Source organism: Mytilus californianus, unplaced genomic scaffold (genome assembly GCF_021869535.1).
Source record: "Mytilus californianus isolate M0D057914Y unplaced genomic scaffold, xbMytCali1.0.p SCAF_5, whole genome shotgun sequence".
NCBI lineage: Eukaryota > Metazoa > Mollusca > Bivalvia > Mytilida > Mytilidae > Mytilus > Mytilus californianus.
The window spans coordinates 15,864,038-15,887,791 of record NW_026262701.1 but is presented as its reverse complement, the minus strand read 5'-3'; the positions used below and the strand labels follow the sequence as shown (position 1 = coordinate 15,887,791).

The window sequence follows — 23,754 nt, the reverse complement described above, 5'->3', positions numbered from 1 at the left end:
CTTTTTAAAAATAAAAATATAAATCACATTCCATTCTCCCTGGAGCTAATAACTAACTTAACTATCCCCCAAAAGAATCATATTGAAGTAGAAAATTGAGCTGTGTCGTTAACCTTTAATCAACAGCCTTAGTAATTATTGTACAATATAGCAACAAGCACACTTATTGGTGTCCGTAATTAGAATGACTTTTGACAAAAGTTCTTTTGCGCTATCGATTAACTTATCATTATTGACAAGACCGATGTATTAAAACAAGGCAATTAGCTCAAAAAGAGAAAAGTAGTCCTTGAATTCCTGTAGGTGTCAAGATTGATATTAAGTTGTATAACAATGCCATAATATCGGACATAGTTTTCGTTTTTACAGAGTGGTTCTAAAAGATTGTTTGCAAATATTAAAAATCGTGAAATAACTGATTACATCCATGTATTTCGGTTGGTTGTGGTTTATTTTTATTATTATATGCGGCTTGAATATGCCATTGTTTGTTTTTATTGATAGACAGAGCTGTGAGTGCAAGATGTATTTATTTGGTCATTAGAAGCTTTTTTTGGGGGGGGGGGGGATTCAAGGGAGGGAAGGTTTTTACTAGGAGCAATCCTGGTCCTTCATTTTCAAAATATGCCGTTTAATCAAATGTTAATGAACATAATTGTGGAAATCCACACAGTGTTGGATTTTTCCAGTCACTCTTCTACAGTTTTTAATCAAACAAATATTCTATTTGTTAGTTCAATGATTTAATAATGCCATATTTCACCCAAAAAATGTGTTGCAACCATTTAGTTTCTTCTGAAAATTGAACAATATGTGTTTGAAATGTGCTGCAATACACATGTACGCATGATTTCTAGTGATCATAGTAAAAATCGTCTATGCAGAAAATCAATCCCTATACACAAACAAATAAAACTTGATTATTAAACTCTCAATTATTTAGAATATATATACTCCTCATTATAAGAGGATAACTTACATTCATGTTCACAATTTTTCATATGATATTATTGATACATGTACATGTACTTCAAATGACGTCATTTTTACACTTTCTTGTATATCTATTGTATGGATTCCTTCTACATTATTGATGGAAATATCGAGGATGATTATCCTTTAAAAATTAATGCAAAGAAATCCGTGATACCTGAACATAACTATTGTCTCCTATTGAGCATATATAAAACCATGATACCAGATCATATGTCACATGTCACTAATACTATCAAATATTGATTCTAAAACCTTTGTATCTATTGTTTGAAATAGTAACAAATCCATTTTGATCTTGCACACGATAACAGTTCACAAATGTTTATAATAGAACCACTATATAATACTGTTTTGTCGTAAAAGTTCAGATATTTTCACTAATTAGTGAAGATTCTCTATAACTATTTTGATTGCATTGTCTGCATTATAAATTACTAGTCATCAGCATCACGATATGGCAATTGGATTTTGATATTGTATGATCGCTTTGGATTACACAACGTACATAAAAGGACTCTAATCCCATTGAAAAGATGTTTTTAATTGTTTAATGGCATGATCGTATCCGGTTTTAAATATTTACAGAGTGTTTGGCATTGTGATGCCATGTTGTTTTCTGTCATTGAAAGGTATGAAGGTATATCTGGTTTTCAATGTGTACAGGGTTTTTGGCATAGTTAGATACTAAGATGTATTCTGCCATTGAAGGATATGAAGGTATATCCGGTTTTCAATGTGTACAGTGTTTTTGGCATAGTTAGATGCTAAGATGTATTCTGCCATTGAAAGTTATGAAGGTATATCCGGTTTCAATGTCACAGTTTTTGGCATTTTATTTATTTTTTTATTTTTTTTGGAGGGGGAGGGTATGAAGGCATACTGTCTACTAAATGGTAGAAAAACTGTCGACGTAAAACATGACGTTTTATCTGCCATGATGTTACTGGTAGCTTAATTTCTCTTTTGCCTATTACATGTATTTGTATTTCAACAGAATGTTTGTCTACTTAAGAGAGAAGTGAATTGTTCCTTTATTATTAAGTTTTTTATTAACCAATATGTAGACAATGTAGTTTGATGAAACAATATCACCAAAGTACAACAAACACAACAAAAAACTTGAGACCGACAGCAATGATGATGATGTTGATGATGATGATTTCCTACCTCAGGACCGACATCTTCCTTGTTAATACTTGTTACAAGTTCTACAAGGAACCCATCAAGTTCTTTCCCTTCTATATAACCATTTCCTGAAATAAACAAACGTAGAATGGTCTTTGTTATATTCTAATTCAAAAATTTTCTATATTACAAGCGATTTATATTGGAACGAATTATATGAAATGAATGTGCATACTGTACTAGAAATTAAAAAATATATCGGTGGACCATCGTTTTTATTGCTGTTCTTTATCTTAAAAGTTGCAAAATGTCGTTATCCAGGATCTAAAGATCTCGTACCCGTGTATATATCGCACATATGCTCCTTCAGTGTGTAGTACAAGAGAATTTCAGGCGGTTTTATGTCTATACCATAATCAATATTTAGGTCAATAATCTCTACAAAAGGGAACGTCATATTGCGGGAGTGATTATTTTGTTACAAGGAAATTTAATTATGATTTCTTTCAGAATCTGTGATTCGTTACCCGAAACCGGATGTTGTGATCATATCATTGAAAGTTGACATATGGCATCATTGGCATTTGTATGAAGACCTTCAGATGACTATTTATGTTAAATTTGTTTTGTTCCTGTCTCATTGATGTTTACCATTGTCAACATGTGAAATGCATCACTACATGTAGTAAACCAATTTTGAACTTAAATTGAATTTTTTTATCTGAATGTCTCTTTAAACACTGAACAATAAATTATTAAATCAGGGTCAGTCTTTCGGTCAATTGTCATCCACTGCTGTAAATTCAGTACTGTTCAGACAGTTCGATTGCAGTCAATTAAGAACTGTTCAGTCTATGTTAAGACTGTTCAGTAGTTGCTATTTACCTGTACAAAACAATAAAGTACTAAAACACTTCTAAACAATACTAATTTAATTGCCAGGAAAAAGTCTGAACTGTACTGAATTTAGAATAAGCAAACATCTGGAAAACAATAAAATCTTAACGTTTTCAGATTCAGATGTTTCTATAAAAATTTCAGAAGTCGTTATACAAATCTCAAGAGCATTATTTTCGTGATAGACAGCTGATTTTGACTACCTATTTTAACTACCTATCAAACCCTATATGCGGTGTTTTTTTTTTTTTTGTTTTTTTTTTCAGTTATATTATATCATTCAAACAATGCTATATATTATGGAGAATTGTAAATCAGCGCTTTTCTCGTCTTAAATACTTGTTAATGCAAGTTTTAAAAAAGGACTAAAAAAATTAGATTTAACAATATTTAATTATAAGCGTATTATGATGAAAACGACAAGTGTTTTCGAATAACCTTCACCGGATGCGATAGAGGCCAAACCGTTATGCAAGCCATAAACTAATACTATTTAAAACATTAGATTTTTTTTAAGTACATATTAGTCAACAGAGTACCTAAAATAATTCATACCGTACATTTGCTAGTAAACTACTCGCCTTCCATGTCATGGGGTTAAAAACTTCGGGTTTCACCTTTTATCTATGTTATTAATTCATGTAGACGATGAATCTTTCAAAATTCTATTGGATATTTATGAAATATTTATTTTAGAACTACCTGTTTTACTTTCAAAATACTAGATTTTTTAATCTACTGGTTTTATTTCTACTATATTATTCGATTTTTCTTTATTAATCTACAGCAAATGTGCATGAAGCAGAGTAAGACGGGTCCTATTGAGTACAAATTTCATTACAGTTTACTCTAATTTCATAAGAAATATGTAAAAAGAAGTTCCGAAACATCTTCTTAGAAACAAATATGGTATTTCATTTTTAGAGGAAAAGGTTGAATTGAATTGAAATTACTTAAGTAAAACGTTTTATTCACCCATCTTCAATCCATAAGAGCGACTTTTAATATTGGATATTGAAACCATTTACAGAATCATATCTTTTTATTGAATTTATGTGCTTAAAAAGACACTTTTTTTGCAAAAACGGTATATACACGCTATGTCTTTATCATTTAGTTGAAATGTCAGTCAAGTCATAAATATTTCATCAAAATCTTGTATTCTGATACCAAAATCATAATTCATAGAACATATCGCTGGATTTTTGCACTCAAAAAGTTATTAATATATATTGATTGAAATAATTGAAAGCGTCAGGTGAATGATTTTTACCATTGATGAAATACAGATACTTGTAATATGATTTCGTCCACAGAACAAAGCCACAAATATTTATTTTTTGAAAATACAAATTTATTACGCAACAGAATAGTAATTAACAATTCAATTCAATTCTTTATTTACACTCAGACACAAAATATGTGTTGTGAAGACAAATTAACATGAATATGTGCGAAGAGAATCGTGTGATATTTTAGTGCAATAACAAGATTATCTCGACTAGTTCTTGCTTAACGTTAATGTATATAAAATTGAGAATGGAAATGGGGAATGTGTCAAAGAGACAACAACCCGACCATAGAGCAGACAACAGCCGAAGGCCACCAATGGGTCTTCAATGCAGCGAGAAACTCCTGCACCCGGAGGCGTCCTTCAGCTGGCCCCTAAACAAATATGTATACTAGTTCAGTGATAATGGACGTCATACTAAACTCCAAATTATACACAAGAAACTAAAATTAAAAATGATACAAGACTAACAAAGGTCAGAGGCTCCTGACTTGGGACAGGCGCAAAAATGCGGCGGGGTTAAACATGTTTTTTGAGATCTCAACCATCCCCCTATACATCTAGCCAATGTAGAAAAAACAAACGTACAACAGTACGCACAGTAAAACTCAGTTTAAGAGAAGTCCGAGTCCGATGTCAGAATAGGAAACAAAAGAAACTAAACAAAATGACAATAATACATAAATATCAACAGACTACTAGCAGTTACTGACATGCCAGCTCCAGACCTCAATTAAACTGATTGAAAGATTATGTCTTCATCATATGAATATCAGGCACAATCCCTCCTGTTAGGGGTTTAGTATTATACCATCATAAAATATATGAGAAGAACATAACCCGTGTCATGCCAACAACTGGTTTTAGAATAAATATGTTTAATTCCGATGCAAAGACCCTATAAGTGAATCAATATTAAAGCCAAAATATGCAATCTTTAATGACCTGACAACAGTATCGTAAATATATACCTTCTAAATAAGTCTGTTTAAAGGTTTTGTTAGCTTTTGAGGTGAATACTGACATTTTTGTGCTTTGTAAAAAATATTACCATAAAAGATTGGATGTGAAATACCCGAACGTATAAGATGTCTGCATGTTGAGTTATATTTACGAATGATGTCCTTATACCGATGATAAAATTTAGTATATGTTTTGACTAGTTTATGATATCGAAAACCCTGGTGTAATAATTTTTCAGTAATACATAAATTTCTCTCGCTAAAATCTAATACGTTGTTGCATACACGAGCGAATCGTACAAGTTGGAGACAAAGTATACCGTCAAACGATTGGTTATTACATAAGAAGGTCCCTCTGTAGCATATTTGCTATATTAGTTCTATGAACAATAGTGAATGAGCCTTGGTGTTAAAATTTCCAACGGTAATCTTCAAACCAGAATTTATCAAGTTATTTTTCGTTTTCCTATTTTTTTCTTTTCTTTTCTGCTGTTTTTTTTTTTATATCTTAATGGGGTGTTCTTGTTTTCTTTTTATGGAATATAATTTTCCACTACTAATATAACTTTCACAATGGGTTCGTCATGAACTTTCGTACTGACATGTGAGCTTTTGCTTCATGTTGAAGGCTTCAGTTGACGATGAGATAACGTTCAAAATAAATGCGACTGTACATTGTCATAAATTAATACAAAATCATTGAGCTTTTCAAATTACTCCATCGTGCATTTTTTTAACGTTTATTACAAAAATTCTCTCTATAACGTCTCATTGTTGAAGGTCAGTGGTAGATGCAAGTAGCCGGATATAAATAAACAAGATAACGATCATACTTATTAATGAGTTTTCATCCTTGTATTCATTCATTATCTCCTTTGATCTTAGTGTTTTCCTTAATATCAAAATTGATTAACTTTCTGCTACAAAATCGACTTTTATTTTCAAGTATAAACAATATTAATGATTCTCTTACATCAAACATGCATATCTTTCAGCAGTGCTGTCTTTGATTTGATTCTGTTATGTGATATTTTAGTTCGTCAAATGAAAGATTTGTAAGAACATTATCTTCGTCTGATTTTTCTTCAATATACCTGGAACGGGGACCCAAATATTTCGCCCATTACTTCATTGCAATTTCATCATAACTGATGGGCAGATTTTTTATTCCCTGTATTAGACTGCAAAATTTCAATTACTTTCTCATCCTAGCATCCCCCTTCATGGTTTCATGGAGAATTCTTGAAGGGTCATGACCGGCACTTTAGGGAGCAATACTGAGTATTAATAGGGTCATTTTATTATCTGGTTAAAATCGAAAATAATAAAAAAATTGTACCATTTACTCAAAACAATCATCCACCCTATACATTTCAGAATCACTTAAAATTTAACAGAAGTTGAAAGTTCAATGAATACCCTTTAGATATATAATAAATTAAAGCATCTTTACATAATTTTCATCTCGGTACGATATCCCATTAAAAAGATGGTAGATTTATTAATGGACTTCATTTGTACTGGTGTCCTGTAACTGGGATCCTAATCCACCTGGATTGTTGCATTAAACTTGTTTATGGATGACCTCCAGCAACACCTCAATTGATACTTCCACATGGAAATGATCTATTGAAGCTGTTGAACTTTACTTTATTTGGAAGTCTTTTATATAAGGTGCACTGTTTTACGTGTTGGTAACATCACGAATTGGTTCACTGATACGATGTGTCTGTGTCTTAAGTCACTAGCGACAGGTTTTCGCGGTCTTAGATAAGTGGAAAAATCGTCTGATCGGAAAATTCACTGATTGTGTCCTATTCGCGATTGCGACATTTTGAGTATGGATTCGCATGGCGGATGATGCATGCAGTGGCGCATCCAGGGGGAAAAGGGGGGGTTCTTGGGGTTGGAACCCCCTTTTTTATGATCAATGCTTTTGAATGAGGACATATGGTTGGAACACCCCCCCCCCTTTTTTGTTACCTTGATTTGGATGAGATATTTGAACATCGGTAAACTACTGTTGTCTCTAATGTTTGATAAAGCGATCCAGAAATTATATTTATAAATGTTGCTAAATTTTTGACAGATGTATAATGTCTTGCAGCCAAAAATCTTATTGAGTCAAATTCAAAACCTACCAGAAATAAACGATGCAATAGAAGCAATAGTTGAACTATAGGTAAACAGCCATCAAGAAGCAATAGATGGCTTAACATAATGATTTAGTTCTTAAAAAATGCAATGCCAGCTGGTAATAAAAAGCACAAAACTTCCAAACTGGTAAAATTGATGACAAATATGAAATATAAGCGATTCATCTTCCACTTGTTCTAGTCAGACAATAGATATCTTAGTCCGAAAATCATAGTTTTCTATTCATCGGCATATTTTTACAACTGGGTTAAACATATAAGATCAAAATCATTAAAAAATACTAAAAGTATACATGCAGGATTTTCAGATTTAAAACACTTCATCAATATGCCTTCATCGAACTCATAGTTAATTCATAATCTAAAATAATGTTAATAGTATTGCTTGTTAAATATTTAGAAATTCTATTAAAATATTTACCTGTTTTGAAATCAACAACTTTTTGATGGGATTTGATAGTTACAACAAATTGATTAATAAGTGACAATTCACAACGGAGTCTGTAAACTTTAAAATCAATATGTCATCATAGTTGTATATCAGAAAATACATCTTTATTATATTTATTTGTTTTCCCAATTCAGTTCATGTAGAATAAGCAACTGTGTAGATTTACAAAAAAGCTTTATGACTAAGTCATTGATAAAAGTGTATGAAAGTACAGCTTTTAATAATTAAAACAATATTATATCATTTCAAATATTTCAAAAGAATATTGTAAAAATTTGATATAAAGAATATTTATATAAAAATTCGATGTAATGGGCTAGAGATAATTCTTACCATGGCAACGTAAAAAGAAGTAAAACCTTGCACTCTGTTGGGTAGATTTTGAATGCACTGCATAAAATACAATACCAAATGATTCAGAAAATAACCATTGACAGCTTTAAAACAAAATCTATACAGTCATTAAAATGATGAAGATCGTTTCTACCAGAAACAGGAAAGGTTCATCACAGATGTAATATCACAGGGAGGATAACAGGATATTTTCATAATGCTGGATAGCCAGATGATACCACTCATTAATATGTGTATTATCCGTGTCTTCTTTTTAACACTAATCATGTGTAAACAAAAATCACATTTTTTCACGTCCCCATACTAAATGACAAAAGCAACCTTTTTATAGTAATGCCAATTAAATTGACTATAAAATTGGGATTCGTAATACGAATTAAAATGATACACTTGGAGTTACAAAAAGAAAAGAAAAATTCAAACAAATTCAGCGCTTTATAAGTGCAGGAATGTGTTATGTTACATAACTTGCTATTAATTTATATATTTTATTATCTTTTGCTTTACGTATACCTTTATTTTATTTTATTAAACTTTAGAGCCATTATATCTTAAAAAAAATAGTCTTGCTTGAAATTAAACATTGCAATAACATTACAACAGCTCAACCTCTGTTGTAAGGGATTCATGAAAAAAAGATAAAGTTATCGTTATTTCTAATAAATATCAAATTCTACTATAATCGAAATTATTTTAGAATTAAACCAATGCAATATAATCTGCTATCAAGTTTGAAAGTCTTTTACTAATAAATCTACCATTGTTTGATGACGAATGTGACTCATTATAATGCAATTTGACGAGTTAATGCAGGGATAACTCTATATTTTTAATACCCAATATATTATACAATTGGATGAGTATCTGTAGGGATAACTTTATAATTCACCGGGGATATTATGCAGTTGGATAATTTGTTGCAATGTTACCTTTTTTACTCCACACCTGATATTTTGCAGTGTGATGAGTAGTTTCAATGATATCTCTAAACTTAACACCAGGGATATCATGTAGGTCGAGGAGTAGTTGCAAGGATAACTTTATACTTCACCCCAGGGATATTATTCAGTTGGATGAGTAGTTGCAAGGATAACTTTATACTTCGCCCCGGGGATATTATTCAGTTGGATGAGTAGTTGAAGGGACTTTATACTTCGCCCCGGGGATATTATTCAGTTGGATGAGTAGATGCAAGGATAACTTTATACTTCACCCCGGGGACATTATTCAGTTGGATGAGTAGTTGAAGGGATAACTTTATACTTCACCCCGGGGATATTATTCAATTAGATGAGTAGTTGCAAGAATAACTTTATACTTCGCCCCGGGGATATTATTCAGTTGGATGAGTAGTTGAAGGGACTTTATACTTCTCCCCGGGGGTATTATTCAGTTGGATGAGTAGTTGCAAAGATAACTCTGTATTTCACACATTGATATTATATAGTTGGATGAGTAGTTGCATGGATATTCTTTACTTCATCGCGGGATATTATCCAATTGGAAGAGTAGTTGTAGTAATAACGCAATAAACACTGCAAAACTCTTAGCTTAATTTAAAAGATCATCATGCAATATTCTTCAAATCGGGAAAATGATGCAGTTGGCTGAATAGTTGCAAGGTTAACTCTATATTCCACAACGGGGTATTATGCAGCTGGGTGAGTAGTTGAAGGGACAACTCAATATTTCACACCGAGGATATTATGTAGGTCAATGAGTAGTTGAAGGGATTACTCTGTAATTCACACTGAGAATTTTGTGCAGTTGGAAGAGTAGATGAAGGGGTAACTCTATAAACAGATTCTTTTTAGCTTAAATAAAAATAATAATCATGCAATAAATTTTATTTTGTATAATGTGTGTAATAATTTGTATTTATATTTTTCCCGACACAGAACATATCATTATGTGTTTTAGTCCTGGCCAACTGTTACCTATATAATATGTCAATATAATATATTTGCAAGGTGAACAGAGACATCTTTATTGACTTTCTATATCTAATTATTAAAACTGGCTGAAAATGATTAATTTCAAAAATTAATAAAAAGATTTACCGTCATCATCATAATGGTTCCAAACATCCATAAACTGTGCGGCAGTGATTTGTTTAAATTCCCTAGTTTTCAAATCTCTAAATTGCCTAAGAAAGTTTGTTGACTTTTTGTTAGCATCAGCCATGTTTTGATGTTCTGTCACACTTTTGTAAAAGTCACTGGTTGATTTCTCAGAATATTTGACGCATGCGTTTGAAGATTGCTATTTGAGTAACAGGTGTCATTAAAAATTGCAACATAAGTAACTTCCGGCGCGGCAACACCACAAACTTTTTCCCAATATTTTTATTGTCAACTAACAATGGTATTGTGGGTCGATGAAAAGCGATAGTGGAAATTACACGTTGTCATTAATCTCAAGACGTCTTATGTTACTTTTCGTTATTCGATGTCGTTTTCACAGTAGATTGTTGTCTAAGTACGCTTTCTAATATTTCCAGAAATTATTTCTTAGGTGTGACACAGCTAAATTACAAATGTATTGAGCTAATAAAAACACCTGTTAAAATACAATTAAACCGTTCTATACACTTGCATATTTTCGAAATGAAATCAGACAATTTTTCGATATTGATAAAAATGTCATTTTCAGCACGACACGTTTTTTCTGCCAGCAGTTTTCAGGTATTTCATATTTTAACTATTGATTTAATAGATACGTATAAGCCGCGGCGATATTGATCAACACATATGGTAATCTACTATTTATATATTTAATGTTTCAATAAAGTTTATAAAGATTCTGGACTTATCAATTATTGATAAGACGAAGGTTGCTGCAGTCGAATGATCTATATAAGGTGTTCTCAGGTTCTAATCTTATACAAATATACATTACCATGATACTTTTTTCTTTCCTATTTTGGCGTGACCAGTAATTAATTTGGATTAAGATAAAATCTAGCATTTCATGGCAAGTTGTCTCGTTGAGTATCTTGTATAGATTTAATTCTTAGAAGGAGATGCAAAAGAAAGCTTATTCTCCAAAACATTTACAGTACACAACACATCTTGTTACAAGTATAGGAGGGACTTCGGTGGCGTTTGTGTAGATAAGAGCGAAACAACAACAAAGGTAAGCTTAGTCAACACTGAGGTTGTGAGTTCGAACTCGAAACGGGGGAGGTGTTTTCGACTCCAATCTTAATTAACTATGATTATCAGTTTTCTTGTCGAAAGTCGGTGGTTCTCTCCGTCACTCTGGTTTCCTCCACCACTGCTAGGATTTAACCAATAGTGATGAGAGTGGCGTTAAAAAACCAACAATCGTTCAATAATTTGATAAGGTACCAAAGCAATTGTGTTGACATTTCAGGTTGTTTGGAATGGAAAACTGGACATGTTTGTATATACTTCTGTCTATCTCAATCGTGATAAACCCGTTGCAGGAGGATCGAAAAAGTCACGATGGCGACCATTTAACTTTTTGTAGTGATTATAACAGTTTAAGCTGAATATAAACCTGCATGACTAGGCAATGTGTGTGAAGTTGTTGTGTTAACTGTAGTGCATAAAAACTAATGTCAACCAAACCAACTGTGCTAATTTGTTAAGTTTTTTATTCTGAAATATTTATAAACTTGTCAAGTGTTTGAGTGTTTATTTTAGACATCCTTAGCTGTCTGAGGCTTTTAAATAAATTTACATATACTTAAACACTTCAAATTATTTAATTTGTCAGTTATAGTGAATTTATTTTTTTAAGCGGGGCGTTATACAAATCAACAATCACGTGTCGGTGAGTAACACTGACTCAGATATACGACATACAATTAACGTGAAAGTGAAAAAATACGGGGGGAAACACTAGACATGAAACAAGTGGTATAGAGAGAAATAAAACAAGTGGTATAGAGAGAAATAAAACAAGTGGTATAGAGAGAAATAAAACAAGTGGTATAGAGTGAAATAAAACAAGTGGTATAGAGAGAAATAAAACAAGTGGCATAGAGAGAAATAAAACAAGTGGCATAGAGAGAAATAAAACAAGTGGTATAGAGTGAAATAAAACAAGTGGTATAGAGTGAAATAAAACAAGTGGCATAGAGAGAAATAAAACAAGTGGTATAGTGAGAAATAAAACAAGTGGTATAGAGAGAAATAAAACAAGTGGCATAGAGAGAAATAAAACAAGTGGTATAGTGAGAAATAGAACAAGTGGTATAGAGAGAAATAAAACAAGTGGCATAGAGAGAAATAAAACAAGTCGTATCGAGTCAATTTTTTTCTTTTCCCTATATCATCGGAGAGAAGAAGTGTTGCAACTCATGACATTTTGAATAAATATTAGAACATATATAAATTCTTATGGTATTGATAATTTCTCTAAATACTAGAACACATATAAATTCTTTTGGTATTTATATTTTTTCTCGATTTAAGTAAGAACTAGAACGATTTAACCTTGAATGAGAAATTCGTGAATACAAAATAGATTTAATTCTAGCAACATAGGGTTAATTTCATCGTGAATGAGGAAAAAGTGAACAGAAAATACATGCATAATAGTTAATATATAATAGTGGTATAATACTGTTTAATAATTCATGTGAGGCTCACAAACATGTACCTGTAGAAAGGCAGTATCAAGACTCTAACATTATCTACCAATGAGCTAAATTGGTACATTTCCCGTAAGGAACAGAGTCATTAACATTTCTTCCAGTGGAAACAATATTTCAGAATATTTCTCCCATTTGGAACTATGTTATAACATATGCTGCACTTTATGGATTAAAATTCAGAAACACGTTTTCCGAACTATTTTAATCTGTTAGAAACTACGACTTTGACCCCTCTGACACAATGGTGTCAAAATGGTACCCAAAAAGTTGACTGGGGTATAGAAATATGATTAACTGGACTCCACTTGTTCAGTAAAATTCATGCTAAATGGAAGTGTCCGGTTGGTTGTGTTGGATATACGTAGTCACATGCAGTAGGAATGGGGACGTTTAATCCGATGCCTCGTGAAGGGTGAGTGCCACGCTCTCTACATGTTTAGGAACCATTGCAACAACTATTTGGTGGGTCTGTAGGTGGCCTGAAAAGAAGGCTTTTACAATTGATTATATCCACGTCATTAGTTCTCTGGTTGATAGTTGTCTCATTGGCAATCATACCACTTCTCCTTATTCTAATATAAATATAAATTAGTTATGATTTCCTCTCATTTGTGACCATACATCGAAGAAAAGAGACCTTGAATTTCATATAACTTGAAATGAATCTAAAATGTAACTTAGTTTAATTGATTAACAATACATTATTTTGAACTATTAAAGTAAATTATACCATTAAATTATAAAGTCCTTTTTATCCAAAATCGAATGCAGAAATCGAACGAAACGCATTCATAGAATCTATATATTCTTTTAGGTTTGGGTGCCCCAAACATGTTTAACCACGCCACATTCTGTATATGCATGTAATTCAGTAGTTGTCGTTTGTTGCTGTATATGATATTTGTTTTTCGTTCATTGTTTTGTACATAAATCAGGCCGTTAGTTTTCTCTTTTAAATTGTTTTACATTTGTCATTTCGGAGCCTTTTTTAGTTGATTATGCGGTATGGGTTTTGCTCATTGTTGAAGGCCGTACGGTGACCTATATTTGTTAACTTCTATTGCATTAGGTCTCTGGTGGAGAGTTGTATCATTGGCAATCATACCACATCTTCTTATTTTTATATTGTTATTGTATATTAAAGAATGTTTAAAGAATACATTTTTTTTTGTTTAAAAGGACCATTTTTTCGAGTGGCATACAGATTTGATCGACCTAATAATTATATTCACATTTGAAAAATAATGAAAAGGTTCAAATAAAGTACTTATCAAAACATCAAGACAAAGCACACACAAAAAAAGATTCGGAAACGCAAATCCCCCCCCCCCCCCTCCCAAAAAAAAACGATGGTGAACTTAGATGTTCCGATAGTGTGAGTAGTTCATGTTCCGCTAGTCAGGACCACTCGCTGAAAAGGCAATAACACTTATAGCTTTGGTTAGGAAGCGATGTATTTCCTCGTCAGCTTCATTATTAACATAGTACAAGGTGCTAATCAAAAACCAAAAAGCGATGAAAAACAAAAAACACCGTGACCGAAAGAAAGACAATGTTAGATTTGCAAAGGCCGTGTATTTTATCCGTATTTGACGCTCAACCATTGTACTTTCATAGGAAGCAGAGCAGAAGAAAATGCCGAAGCTTAAAATTCTTTTAACCCTCCAAAACCAGCAATTCTCTTGTCATTTACGACATGGACTAAAATAGCTTGTCAAACTTTTGTAACCACTAACATATTATATATAGTACTTTGGAAAAGAAAGGATATAGTATAAGTAGTGACAAATATCTCAACACCCAACAAGGTATAAAACGTAGCGAATCTCAGGTCCATATTGTTGTTTGGACAATCACATGACAGAAGGGTTCATAAACTGCCATTTTGTCCGAAGTGACTTGCATTATTTGTTCTGCTGAAGTGATCAAACAAGTCAACAGAACTTTCATTGTGGCAGTCAAACGAAATATAGTTTAACCATATTTATGTATCAGTGTTATATTCAAACGATACAAAAAAAGGAATTACTCCATTCTTGGTTACAAGGTAATATCAGGAACATATATATTGTTAGGTATACTGTTCCCAGGTAATATGAATGGTTTGTTCTTATTATCTTGAAATGTTTTATAACTTTTAAGCCGTTTTATTGTATTTTTAATTTTTTTGCAAATTTGATCTGTTAATTTTTATAATGTCACATTACATTCAACTCATCGACCCGCTGTCCTGGTTCAATATACGATATATCCACCTGCTGATGTTAAGTATATTGATAACTGACGACCCGCTGTCCTGGTTCAATATACGATATATGCACCGGCTGATGTTAAGTATATTGATAACTGACGACCCGCTGTCCTGGTTCAATATACGATATATGCACCGGCTGATGTTAAGTATATTGATAACTGACGACCCGCTGTCCTGGTTCAATATACGATATATGCACCGGCTGATGTTAAGTATATTGATAACTGACGACCCGCTGTCCTGGTTCAATATACGATATATGCACCGGCTGATGTTAAGTATATTGATAACTGACGACCCGCTGTCCTGGTTCAATATACGATATATCCACCGGCTGATGTTAAGTATATTGATAACTGACGACCCGCTGTCCTGGTTCAATATACGATATATCCACCTGCTGATGTTAAGTATATTGATAACTGACGACCCGCTGTCCTGGTTCAATATACGATATATGCACCGGCTGATGTTAAGTATATTGATAACTGACGACCCGCTGTCCTGGTTCAATATACGATATATCCACCGGCTGATGTTAAGTATATTGATAACTGAGCAATATAAAGTACTTAAAATAATACGTATTGACATTTGACCTTGAAGAATCCAAATAAGTTCACTCATTCACAGCACTTATTATCACTCTAGTTCTTGGAGGGACTTAGTATCCCTCACAGTGATAAGCAAACGACAATTAATCAATCTATATACCTGTAATTAATCAATATACATACCTGTAATTAATCTATATACATACCTATTATTATTATCATCATGCATAAGAAGATGTATGTATACATAAGAAATCTTTAAAACATAAGATAAAATGGTAAAGTCTTTCAGCAAATAATTTCAACAACAGACATTTTAATTTTTATTTATAAACACAATATTTCAACTGCCGATGGTCGAAGGCACCAAAATAAAACTGACCGCAACGATAAAACCAAGGTCAATAAGTTGCATTAACATCAACAAGAAAACAAACATAGAATATTAAAAGATTAATGTTCATGCTTGAAAACTTGACATACTAGTTCAGCTTAGATTATGTGTGAAGTTAGGGAATTGATTTTCAACATCCAAAACTAAGAAATTGCATCCTGCCAAAAATGAAGCATGTAAATTAATTTCATCAAAGGAATGTACGGCATGAAAAACTCTCCATAAAAGGCAAACACCTAAAGACGATAACACAATCCTGTTCGTCAAACTATACAAAATATACTTATCTATCTGGAAGTTTTAAAACCATTGAATGAAATAAAACAACGTAAAACAGAAATCATTTTACAGCAAATAAGACCTAGATATATTCATGTTTATCCTTTGGGAAATTTGTAAAAAAAAGAGGCAGAAGCCAACCAAAGGGACACAAATTATCCTATACAAGTGAAACTTAATAAAACAATTAATGGCAGAAATGTTTCAACAATGAATGCTAAAATACACTTCAATAAGACACACTCTCGGGAATACGCTACAGACGTAATACATGTAAAGTACAGAAGGAACTTGATTTATATTTTATTATTGGATTATCTATTTATAAGTTGTAGCTAGCTTTGAATTAGCTTTTAGAAACTTCGATTACTATGAGATCGATACTTTGTGTCTTTTGTCTTTTTGTTTTGTTGTTTCTTGTGCTACGTGTTAATCTGATGATTTTTTGTTGTGAGGGGTCATGTATAAATACACTAACACGTCCGATCTGTGTCGTTGTAAGATGTTTTTTCTGCTTTGTATCGATCTGATGAGTAAATCCCTTTCCAGCTGATTTCTATCGTTTGTTCTGCTGTAACAACACTGTCCTAGATAAGGGGAGGGTTGAGCGCTCGAAAATATGTTAACCCCGCACATTCTCTGGATTTTTCGTTTGAATTATTTTACATTTTGTCATGTCGGGATCTTTTAAAGCTTACCATACGGTATGGGCTTTGCTCATTTTTGAAGGCTGTGCGGTAACCTACAGCTTCTTACATCATCGTTCTTTGGTCTCTGTAGGAGACGATACTTGTCTCATTAGCAATTATACCACATCATCCTTCTTTTATATTCTACCTAAACAAAACATAAACAACTGTCAACGTATCTACTCAACCCCTGAAACACAAGAAAAAAGTTTCTGACTTCTGTACAGACATATGAATGTGTGGTTGATTTAAACTAAAAAAAATTAAATCTCGACCCTATCCTTTCAGTTTCGATCAATAGACTAACAGAAGGTTCAGAAAAGAACAGTAAAATTTATACTGGGAATGTATATGATAGTAGCTCAAAGTATTTAATCTTATATGAAATCACGCTGTCCTAAACGCTTATGTCGGTGCATGTACTTCATAGAATATCTCAAACAGCATCGGAAGACATAATACAATGTAAACAAAAACAGTATAACTATAACATTTGGCAACAAGTATATCAAAGCCAAAAAGAAAGATTTGAAGGACAAATCCAAAACTTACAAGCTTTATTAGTAATATTACTGCTAAAACCTGGATGCAAAATACTACATATATTAAAATCCTCCGGTGTAATCATACTTCCACAATAAATCTATATATTTCTGATAAAATTTAGTAAACGTTTTAACCAATTAATATCTATATCCCTGCTGCAAAAACAATTTGTAATTAAATAAACGCATATCATATAGATTGAATATATTTGTTGTAGACATTTTTTTAGATAAAGGGTTATTCTTGAAATTGCGAGCGTTTAGTATGTGCCAAAAAATTTACATTTCACTAGCTGTTCTTATGCAGAATATAAAAACAATCTGTAATTACGTAGTAGAATATTCATTCTTTACAAAAAGCAAAACTATGTCGAAAGGTATTTCCCGTTACAGGATATTTTCCATAATAAATTAAGAATTAATAGGAAATAAAAGAAATGATTTATTTCCCTCTCAGACTAATCAAAGTATGTATAAAATAAGGAAATGTGGTCTGATTGCCAATATGTGTTCTGCATAAAGTAGATTCTTTAAAAGGCATAAAACAAAACGCTTTGCAGCTCATTACATAACACACTGGATGTTTTTAGCTGTGGGATGACTGCTTATCCATTTTATTACATATATCTTCTGTGCATACTTCGGAAATGCAAATTCAAATATTCCTTTATTACATTTTAGAAGGAACGACCGAAACGTGTGTCATGAAATTGATAACAGAAATCTTGTAGACAAAATATTCTAACACAATGACAGATATCTATGAAACCGAACAAAGAATGGAACAGACCTTTCAAAACCAGAAAATTAGAATCAATCCTTTAAACCAAACACATGCAAAACAGGGAAAGGCATCTCCGAAACAACAGAACAAAATAACAGACAAAGTTCCTTTGATATAGACATAGACATCCACAAAGTAGACAAAGAGAACCCACACATGAACAAACAAATAGAACCCACACAAAACATACACAGAGAACAAACACAAAAAGACATAACAAAGAGAAACCTACACAAAAAAAAGCTGACAAACAGAACCCACACAAAAACACACAAAGACAACCAACACTAAAATTAAACTACGAGAACCAACACAAAAAAGAAATGACAAAGAGAAACCCACACAAAAATAACTGACAAACAGACCCCATACAAAAACATACAGAGAGAATCCACACAAAAAAAATAAGATAACCCGCACAAAACAGACAAGGAGAATCCACACAAAAACAAACAAAGGGAACCCCACAAAAACAAAAACGAAAACCCACACACAAAAAAACAAAGACAACCCTCACAAAAAAAGACAAAAAAGCCCACACAATAACAGACAAAGAACCCACACAATAAATAAAAACGAAAACAACTAAATGAAAATAAAAACCAAAAATTATACCTGAAACAGACATAAAGGACAATAAAACAAAAACAAAATTGTAAGAATGAAAATTAAAAGTGAAAAATCAAAAGAAGATGCTTATCCAATTGCTCAAAATAAAGATACAGAAAACAAAAACAACCAACAACCCAAAAAAATCAGAGACTGTCTGAAAAGAGACATAAACATCGATAAAGCCTATAATAAAATGTATTTCTTAGCTTTAAAGCTCCCCAAAAATATATACTATCAAAAGACAATAATTACCGTCAACAGACCACGACAACACATCTTAAAAGAAGGAATAACCCAATAACAAAAGTCGGTTGATAAAAACACGATATCATCTACTTATCAAAACGAATCGGACAATTCAAATTTTTAAGATTAAATTTTGCAAGTCAAAAGTCTTCTTGGATATCAAAGTTCTGATTGGTTTCATTGGAGAAGCGGTATAACACAACTGTTATATAGTTTTTTTTTTTGGTATTTCCCACACATCTGTTTCTAGCGGCCATTAGCCTTTATGAATACAGATTTTCTTATGGCTCACTTAGTATACAATATTTAATTTTAATTTGCTACTTTTTAGATATCCTTGACTGCTTGCTTAATGTCCAGTGGTACTGCTTATCCCGGGACCTTTTATAGTTTACCATAATTATTGCTTTTGCTAATTATTGATAACCGCACGGTGACCTGTAGTTGTTCAAATTCTTGAACTTTTGATTTTGTGGATAGTTGCCCATCGGCAATCATACCACATATTCTTATTTTTTTACAACAGAAAAATAGTACAAATGATGTAATCATAGACTATAATAGATTCTTTACATTGCAAGAAAAAATAATGAATAAAACTATCGATCATTTCATTCATGTAATGACAATTGGAAAGAAACAATAAAATAATCAATTCTTGATGTTTATTTTGACCTACAACTGCTGAGATTATGAACAGGAATGAAAAAAAGAGGATAAAGTTGTTAAAGTGTCAAGCGTTAAATCGATGGAAAAAGAGATTACTAACATAATGACAATTTAAAAACGCTCTATAGATAATGAATGGATCTGCGCAACATGTCGTTGATTTGTTTAAAGAGCATTGTCTTTTATATAGTTCGATACAGCTTAGTAACAGTCGCATTGGTAATATCCTGAAACTACTTTATAAGTCAACAAACACACAAGAAAGCAAAATCTAAAGAGTATTTTTTCCTTTTCTTATACCTATTATAGATTAAAGAATAGTGTTTACTTATGTTCCCGTCCCAATACAGGACTTTTTTAGTCATATAATTGAAAATTTTGTTTTTTTGGTGTTGGACTTGGTGTTGATAGCAAATCGTACTTAGTCTGTTCAATTCATTCATAAATTTTCTAGACTCGGGGCACTTTACAGCTTTATAAATTGATAGATATTTGGATAGTGTTTTATCTTTTGTTTGTTTTTCACTTTTTTCTTACGGTTGCTTTCGCTATGGTATATACCCAACATCTCTTTTTACTCGTATTGATTACAAAAACATTACTTTGTGTTATTTAATTTAGAATAACCAAGCATTGAAACTATCCTTTGTTTCATTAACACTTTGAAGGATAATGCAACTTGAAGCGGTAATCTCCTCGAGAGTTACTTACCCTATTGTCATAATCTCGAGACTTGTTTAATCATTTGTAATTTTTTGGAACAATCAAGTGTAAGGAAACATACGTATTCATTCATTGAACAGAAAAATTAGAGATTTACTTTTTCCGTTTTTTTTTGTTTTTTTTTATCTCTTCAAAATCGCAATTTGATAAAACGATTGAGTTGTCAACGTATTCAAATTCATGAAATCTAGAAGTAATTCAAGAATAACTTCATTATGATCTGTAAATTTCCACTTTTAAGTGATACTCCGACGAACGTATGTTTCACATTAATATGCCTTCAGTATTTTACATAATGTTTAAGGGTTAATATTAAATATATAAGTACAAAAGCAATGACTTTGTTGCACCGATAGAACTATTATTTTGTTACGCCTTGCTTATTTTTGACAAGATAAAAATGTAATAAATCTAATATTATTCCTTATTGTTGTTGCTTTTTATATACACATGTAGATTACACAATACCAACTATGCAAGTATAGGATAAATAAACTGCATTGATGTCGTCCGGTGAGGTAAGGTATACATTTGAATCACGTAGTCCAAACATTTTTCAACATTTTCTATACATTTATGTTATCATATTGTATATTAAGTTAATCATGATGATGATCGTTAATTTCATTTTTTACAACTTAATTTTCTCAATCGAAATCAAACATGGCAGGGAATATAACATGTATAATACATGGAAAAAATCGCCTTTACCAAATTACATATCTATGGCTTTTTTTTAAATTTACCAGTTTTCACTGACTGGTAATTAAAGGGTGTCTGGAATATAAATAAATATGGTCACTTTTTCCGTGCATCATTTAGACTTTGATCTCATTTCTACGGGGTGTAATATTATTAGACACCTTTGGTCAAAATACGGATTATAAATTGTATGTCTAGTCTTTGGGACGTGCCACGCTCTCTATGCCTTACAGAAACTCTATTTGAGGCTCTTATGTTATTGTTCCAACCCATTAAACGCCTTTCGTCCCTAGTTGACCTTCTTTGCAGAATCTACATATTTTGTTTATTTGTTTTTTCCCTCATCCCGTATACGCATAACATTTTGTTACTGGCTACTACGCAAGCAAAAACAATCAATCAACCCGGCAAACTATTTTCACATGCATGCTATATACGTATTGGTTACTATATATGGTTACACTGGAGTCGTCTACTCCACTTAGTGACACTTTATACAACCGATCAACTTGAGTTGTCCTTCCCATTGATTTGTGTATAAACTGTCCCTGTAGATTACAAATAGGGGGGAAGATAGCAGGGAACAATCAAACAACATAAGTCGGAAAAAACAGACAATTGCATATGAAAAAGACGAACCGACAAGAAAGGGTTAAAAAGGCGTGACATTCGCATAAAAAAAATCAACATCTTTTTACACTGAAAAGGGATATTTTAATTGTTTATGAGTACATGCTACATTATACGGAAGCCGATAAGGGCCATTCAAAAAAAAAAATTTATGTCGTATTTACGACAGAAACATCACTATGTCGTAATTTCGACATAACATGTCGTTACAACGACATCGCTTTGTCGTAATTTCGACATATCATGTCGTTATAACGACATCGCTATGTCGTAATTTCGACATAACAAGTGGTAATTACGACATCATTATGTCGTAAATACGACATAGCTATGTCGTAATAACGACATCGCTATATATATATATATATATAAAAGAATATGTATAATGATTGCCAAGAGACTAAATGACACAGAAATTAACAACTATAGGTCATCATAATGCCCTCAATAATGAGAAAAGCCCCCGCATAGTCAGCTATAAAAGAGGGACGAAAGATACCAGAGGGAGAGTCCCCGAATTGACAGCTGTTTAACAATTTAATTCAAACGAGTGAAAATAACGGTTTTAATAATGTACAAACAAAGACCGAAACACGAATATGTAACACAGCAACAAATGACAACCACTGAATTTCAGACTCCTGACCGCTATCTGATAATAACGACAACCTTATAGTTTAACTTTTCACTTTTTGAAGCGATAGGAATTCCAAAATTGTCGCCAGTAAAGGCAAAGTTTGTAGCGTAAACAAATTCATCTTTTTTTTTGAGAATATTGAACACTTTATGCAATCAAGCTTAATTAAAGTTATTCACTTGCACCTCAGACTTGCACATACTAGAACTTTATTTATAAATAAGTCAAATGAGACCCAGTTGAATAGGGGAGCAATTCAAGCTCCCTGGAGACTCTAATTATGTTTGGCATTGCAGGTTTTGAATAAGATGAATTTTAAGCTTTTCCCAATAAAGACTATGTTAAACTTTGGACTCATAGTGCTCAGACTCACGGATCTCTGTACCTTCATGTGTACACACTTGAATCTTAATGTACTACTGAGGCTTGATGCAAATTATAACTGCATTGCTATTGTTGGTTCTTAATGAGATTCTTCAAGCGTCCTCCCCATTGAAGACCTATTAAAACTTTGTACCCCAAGTTCTTTTAACCACTGTTCCCCAGGACAAATATTCCTACAAACTTAGAAGGAGGGTTGGGATCCCGCTAACATGTTTAACCCCGCCACATTCTTAATGTATGTATCTGTCCCAAGTCTTTAATTTACATATTTGTTTTTCGTTTATTTTTGTACATAAAATAGGCCGCTAGTTTTTCTCGTTTGAATTGTATTACATTTGTCATTTCGGGGCCTTTTATAGCTGACTATGCGGTATGGGCTGTGATCATTGTTGAAGGCCGTACGGTGACCTATAATTGTTAATTTCTGTGTCATTTGGTTTCTTGTGGAGAGTTGCGTTTTTGAACAAACCAGCGTATCCCAAAGCCTTGATAACCTCTGTAGGCCCCAAATAAGACGGAAAAAAAATTGGAGAGAAAACTGAAAATAAATGGTTTCTAACCTCAGGGATATTAACCTTTGGCATGCTGAATTGTTATCAGAAATTGTCTAAATTTCGAGTATTTGTAAAAATATGCAAATGATATGCAAATGAGCTGTATCCTGATGCTGATGCATACTGATTGCATTAAATCTAAGATAGCCAAGGGTTAATATCCCTGAGGTTAGAAACCATTTTTTCAGTTTTCTCTCCAATTTTGATGTTTTTTCGTCTTATTTGGGGCCTACAGAGGTTAT

At 32.4% G+C, this 23,754-nt stretch overlaps 1 protein-coding gene across 6 annotated transcripts in view; it reads right to left on the bottom strand.

Annotated features, from left to right (window-relative positions):
• Window positions 1–10,911, bottom strand: part of LOC127701080 (calbindin-32-like) — a 69,304-nt gene extending 58,393 nt beyond the window's left edge. For 3 of the 6 annotated variants that reach the window (XM_052204880.1, XM_052204881.1, XM_052204885.1), the window contains exons 1-2: window positions 10,293–10,909; window positions 2,164–2,249 (exon numbers count right to left, since the gene is read on the bottom strand). In XM_052204880.1, coding sequence (XP_052060840.1) covers window positions 2,164–2,249; window positions 10,293–10,416 — 210 coding nt within the window. In that variant the 5' untranslated portion in view covers window positions 10,417–10,909. Of the gene's footprint in view, window positions 1–2,163; window positions 2,250–10,292 lie in introns of all 6 variants that reach the window. The other 3 variants (XM_052204879.1, XM_052204883.1, XM_052204884.1) reach the window with 3 other exon arrangements.
• Between the last annotated feature and the right edge of the window lie 12,843 nt (window positions 10,912–23,754).